Raw genomic sequence first — 6,377 nt, 5'->3', positions numbered from 1 at the left:
CCCTTCTAGTCAACGCCCCAATAGTTTCCTAAATTATTGATATTCGTCCTTACAGACTATAGGAGTCCCTTACCTTCCTTAGATACTATATAGGCTATATCTTACCCCAGGATGCTGGAACCCTTATAGTTAATAACCTTATAGGATAAGCCGGCTATACAAATATAGGCTAGTAAAGCTTTACAGTATACCGGGGAGATCTTCAGAAGGTTATCTATAGTTAATAAGGATTTAACTTACAAAGATTTATAGACTAGCTCCTTAAAATACCCCACCACATCTAGCTCTCGGGCTTTATCGGATATTACTTCTTTCTTAACCGGCTTCTTTCCCACAGCCGAAGATAGTTACACCCTCTAGTCAGCTGAAGAAGGCCCGAGCAAACGCTTAAGAATTATCTTCCGGGCTTCCCGGACCTCATCGCTATCTTAGATACCATAAAGGGGTCCCTCACTCTCAACTTCTTGAAAAAGGCATTTCGACGGGGGTACTCCTTACACTATCGTAATTACTTCTCCTACTTCCACTTCTTCTACTACTCTAGCTTCTTCTGCCTAGGCTTGCTATTAGGCATCGTCGCGTAGCTCTTCTAGGTTCTTCTAAACGCACTGCTACACTATAGTACAACCTCCTTATTCTCGGTCTACAAAGAAGTTCAACAATCTAGCTATAGTATAGGCGAAAAGAGATCCGGCTATAGGGTTACTACTTTCAGCGATACGGTTAACGGAAGTACGGACAGATTCTTAGAGTTAAGCTACTTCGTTAGCCTCTCAGATAAACTTAGCGTTAGTAATCAGACTAATATCAGGCTTATACTCCCACCCCTACTTCGATCTATAGGCTATATACCAGTCTTAGTATAGTCCCCAGCTAGTTAGATTAGGGTATCTAGAAGTATAAACTCGAACAATATATATCTAATCTCTATAGTTAACTACTTTATCTATATCGTTTCGGTCCACTCCTACCCGATATTGTTATATACCAGCGTAACCGCTACTCCCGAGAAACCAATTAAAACCCTCTTTTTCCACTAATCCTTTATAGATATCCTTAGAAAAGGTTAGATATCCAATAATAAAGTAGGTGGTAAGGCCATAGTAGTAATAGCCTAAAGGGTTCCGAGATCTAGAGTTAGGTTTAAGTCCCCCCTTATTTCTCCTTAAACCTCTAGAGTAGCTACTATTATAGCCGCCTCAACCTCCGCAGGCACCTTATATATAGGTTTTAAATTCTTCTACTTTAGTATCGGAGATCCTAGTTCTAATAGTTCTAAACTTCTCAATCACTCTAACGTAACCTTTCTCAAGGCGGGACTTATTAATCCTCAATTCCTCTAAACCAGCCATTAAATCGTTAACATCCTATTCAGAGTCCGAGCCCATCTAGATATCGGAAGCGGATACAATTATTATAGTAGGTGAACTTTTTACAACTATAGTAGATTGGTTAACGATACTACCCTACTTCACTTTAGCTAACTTAGGCTCGAGTTTATAGAATACAGCACCTACGTTCACACCGTTATACAAATATTTCTGAAGGAAGTTGTAGAACTCAGACCATTCGAGAGAATCAATATCATCTTCAAAGTTCTAATACAGTCTGTACCCGGCTCGGAATATACCTAGCAGTTTATCCCAGATCTTATTAACAGCATTAATCTTTATATAAACCTTCTTCTTCTTTAGTACTCTAGTTAGAAGGACTTTAACTTTTTCCAAGTAGTTATAAACACTCTAGACATCTAGACTATAGGTACCCTCGATAGCTCGGTCAAACTCCTTAATCGAATTATTCTTATAGGAGTTGTTCTACTACCATCTTTCTTTAACCGTTACCTCGAAATAAGCTTAGGTATCTTTCTTATCTTCATCCCAATCATCAATGATCTCTCGGAGGTTATTATCGTACCATTATAGAAAGTATAGGATCTTATTATATTCTTCTACCCCGCTATACTTATAGAAGGCTTTTCCGAATCGTTCCAAGTAGAGTATAGGTTTATACCCCTTAAAAGGTCTAGGTAGGCCGTTATCTAACTAGCTAGGGAACAGGTTCTAGAGCATCTTAGCAAGTCGGTCCGCTATCTTATCGATTAAACAGGCTTAAGGAATGTTAGTTACCGAAGGCTTAGGGGCTAGAGTATCTAGGTCAACTAACGCAGCAGTTTATACAGAGGCCGGTATCAAAATTGGAGTACCATCTATTGAGATCGCTACCTATCCAGAGGGAGGGCTGGTTAGTAGAGGTATTTACATTACACAAAGGTAGTAAATATCCGTTTGTCCGATTTCGATCGAGATACATACCATCGAATTCTAATACAGATTTTAATTCCTTCCTATACACCGAGCCCACAACCCTCCATCCTTTTTAGATCTTTACCCTCTAACCATATTACTCCAGTAATTATCTATCTTCTCAAACCAACAACATCCTTCCTAGTACACGTTCCAAAGGAGGTCACAGATACCCTAGCAAGTTTGCTTAACCAAGCCGAGTAGCGTAATTATTATCGTTACTAATCCGTTCAAAATAAGCCACACTAGGCAGAGAAAAGTCAGCCAGACCAGGGTTAAGCCTACCTCGAGGAGGTAAACGAGAAGTTAAGTATTATATCAGTTATCCAAAGATTATTATTCCGGATCCTATTATCCTACTTCTCTACAGTAGGCCGATCGCTTTTCGTATATCGATCGCCTACTAGTCAGAAGAGTCTCTTAAGGATCTGATTATCGTTTTTATTAATAAGTTGGCGGAGCCTTTCTCCTTCGAACTTAGTTCGGCCGGATTAGTAACCCTTAATCCTTCGTCAGGGGTTTCATCATCATCTTTCGAGTCTCACAGCCTCTACCTCGTAAATTCTCTCGCAACTGAATCCATCCTCTTAATAAATTATCCTTCTAATCAGAAGGTTCTATAGCCCAGTTTGGACCCAGAGCAAAGCTCCTCCCCGATTAAGCCCCCATTTAAAGTAGCGATACACCTCAAACCCATATACACCACTAAACACTTACAGTAGATCACATACCACACACACGTTATAATATTAATATTATATAAAGGAGGAATTGGCTCAGAGAACAATCTTCAACACCACGGATCCTACAACCGTGGAATCAATGCACCTGCGTACGTAGCCTTCTGGTCAGAAGGCCGCGGTCACAACTACCGCAAAAAGGAGGTCACTTCAACAAGTACGGAAAAAGAAATAGAATTGCATACCCCATAAACTCTGAGAGGGCTTGAGCCTCTGACTAAATACAAGGACGCCCCAGGCGGACGAACGCAACGAAGAAACGGAAAAACAAAATTCCAGACCCCATGTCCCTCTGGTCAGAGGGAGCTCGTTGCCCCAGTTCACTACAGGCTATACGAATTCAATTACAGTACTGTAGAGCCCCCCAGATGGCCACAGCACTAGTAATCTGAACTCTAGGGTTTAACAACTATATACTATATATTTATTCTTATAGACTAATTAGCCTTATTACCTTATAGACTCTACTTTAGAGGGTTAGCATCGAAAGTACCTTAGATAACTAGTAAGCAAAGTAGATTTTAGCTTATTAGTACTAGATAAATATTAGTATAACTGCTACTTAGTCTCACTTAACCCTATTATATTAGCGATAAGGTAAGCAATGTTTATTATATATAGGTTGCACTTTACAGCACAACGAGGTTCTTAGTTACTTATAAGGATATAAATGTCTAGAAACTCGGTAAACAAGATCTGTTATTCGGCTTATATCGCAATGTAAAATATCCTTAAACATTAGTATATAGAACTGTTATTACCCTTCTAGAGGTTGAGAGGCCCCTTCAGCGGTTGGTCGAGCAGCCTTTAGTATAGGTTCTCGATGTCCGGGTTGATTTCATTGAGGAATATCTTGAGCTCCCTAATGTAGGCCTTTTTCCGCCCCTCGAGAAAGTCGTCGGTCAGCACTCTAACCAGTTTCGGCCACAAAAAGATTCTATCCAACATGTCCGCTATAATGCCGACCGCCCTATCGATTATATCGGCCGTCTATCCCACTAGCTCGGTATTGGTCTTTATAAGGACTATATAATTGTAGTGGAAAATGTCTATCCTGTTCTTATCTTCGAGAGTAATTATTTCGGGTGAGATGCTTAATGGTACTGTTAAGGTTCTTTATATTGAGCCGGCCCGTCGCGTTTAACTGTAATAAGGAGTTTAACCGAGACGCGGTTGCCCTTACTTATAGATATCCACCACCTTAGCGAGGAGCTCAGCACACCAACGGGAATTTTAGGACTCATCCAGCTCGTCAACCAAAACGACGAACCAAAACGACGATCCTCCCTAGTAACTCATAGCTCTAGAGATCTAGTAGAATATCCCTTAGGCTACATTCCTCCTATGTTGGAAACCCCCTTGTTGTTGACCCCTGACCTTCAGTTTGCGAAATTGGCGTTAGAAATGTAGAAAGAACGCGGGATTCTCACGGAGCATCTTGTAAAGCAGCTCCCAGAGCATTGCCGTACTCGTATTGGATTCTTCCGACCTATAGGCATGAAAAAGTAAGGGGTAAATAAGGTTATACCAATAACCTCTTTTCATTCAAGCAGATAGTCAATGGCAGGCGTCCGGGAACCCTCGAGTGGCTCCGCCAGAACGAGGTATTTAAAAACTGGCGCGATACAGGAGGCTCGGCCTTGCTACTCTTGTTAGGCAAACCCACGTCCAGAAAAGCTATCGTCTCACAATTTAGAGAGCTTTGCGGGCCTGAAGAAACATACTTGATTAACTACCGACCTCGGCATCTGAGATACCACAGGCAGAACCGCAGGCTAGTTGGCAATACTCTCTATATACCTAAGAACATCGCGTGTCCCCTCCGCCACGTCCGTATACCGCTCCACCGTCAGTGACGCCTCGATCTCGTCCGGGTCAGGGACAGGCTGCCTCTCGTAGTTCACCGACCCATCTGAAATGGAGTGGGGGATAAACATAGACCCGTTGGTGGTGATGGGCGTTTTGTCCTCTCGGATGCCCATCCCTGCGACATCCCCGTCAACGAACCAGAGACCGACCACGGGATAATGTGAGACATCCCGCTCATCCTTAAACTCCGGCAGTAGCGCGAGCTCCTGCACTACGTAGCCCTCCTTTCCGTAGTCTCCGGTCGTCGCATCCTGGATAACCTCGCCGTCCGACTGCAGGACGACGTCGGCGCCCTCGCGGGCGAAGATGGGCTTCCGCGCAAACTTGGTGAGCGACGCGGGCGCCTCGCCCTCGAAGTAGGTGGGCAGCAGCCATCGGGACCGCGGGTCGTCCTGGAAGAGCTGCCAGATAAGGGCGAAGAGGGCCTTGTTGCTCCATAGCATCTTGTACGGCGGCTCGATCCACACGGTCCCACCGATGTACTCCCCTGCCCCGTTGCGCTGGCCGATGCGCTCCATATCCTTGAAGCACGCCTCGCCGAACTTCTGCTCCGCCATGTACTCCCACGGATAGAGCTTGAAGACGACGTCCATGTGCTCCCCCTCGTGATCGTAGAACCGCCCGTCGCGACGGGAGAGAGAGATCTCTTCCATAAACAACGCCTTGGTAGACCAGCCGGCTTGCTGGCATGTGTCCATCAGGAGGGTCGTGTTCATGGCATCCTCGCCCGTCGGGTCCCCCTTCGCCAGCGCGAAATGCACCTTGACGGGGTGCCCCAGCTCCTTCTCGACGAGCGTCAGATTCCGCTTCCAGGCTTCGATGAGCCGTTCGGTGATGGAGTTGAGCTGGTCGTTGCCGTGGCCGGTCTGCTCAAGCCAGAGCCATTGGATCGACGCGGCCTCGACGAGCGATGTGGGGGTGTCGGCGTTGAACTCGTAGAACTTGGGCACGCGCAGCCGGGGGTCCACGTGATCGAGACCACCAAAACACACGTCGAAGCGGCCGTAGATGCTGGCCCAGGCAGGCTCGCGGTTCCACGACTTGATAATTTGGCTGAGCGCAAATGTAGGGATGGCCAGCTTCCCCGTAATCAAATCCGGGTGCTCAACAAGGTAGTCGGCGGCCTCGCAGCACATGTCGAAAACATCTTGGCCGGCCTTTTCGAGCAGCGCAACCTCCTCGGTGGTGAAGGAGTAGTATCGATCATCGGGCCAGTACGGGTCGGACAGGTCTCCGGGCACCGGGTTCTTGGAGTACACGAGCCCTTGGCTCTGTACGAGCCGCGTGGCGTCGGGTCGCTTGTCAACTGGGACTCGGCGCATGTTGATGTTGTATATAAAGTTGCTGGAGGTGAGTATAGCTCCGGTGCAGCGCCGGGGTGGTAGGTCCTCGGCCAGGTGAGGTAAGTACCTAGCATTTATTCTCTGAAAGCTTTGGATTTACACGGGCCTCGAACGCCCCC

At 45.8% G+C, this 6,377-nt stretch overlaps 1 protein-coding gene across 1 annotated transcript; it reads right to left on the bottom strand.

Annotated features, from left to right (window-relative positions):
• Positions 1-3,853: 3,853 nt before the first annotated feature.
• B0H64DRAFT_477257 (glutathionylspermidine synthase) lies at positions 3,854-6,237 on the bottom strand (the record flags this gene model as incomplete). The annotated part of the gene is made up of 2 exons (XM_062808193.1): positions 3,854-3,956; positions 4,847-6,237. 2 exons carry the CDS (start codon positions 6,235-6,237, stop codon positions 3,854-3,856), a joined length of 1,494 nt encoding a protein of 497 aa, XP_062657289.1.
• Positions 6,238-6,377: the final 140 nt, after the last annotated feature.

Source organism: Chaetomium fimeti (genome assembly GCF_033439085.1).
Source record: "Chaetomium fimeti strain CBS 168.71 chromosome Unknown B0H64scaffold_6, whole genome shotgun sequence".
Classification (NCBI taxonomy): Eukaryota; Fungi; Ascomycota; class Sordariomycetes; order Sordariales; family Chaetomiaceae; genus Chaetomium; species Chaetomium fimeti.
Note: the sequence above shows the minus strand (reverse complement) of the source record. Positions and strands in the feature narration are given on the sequence as shown.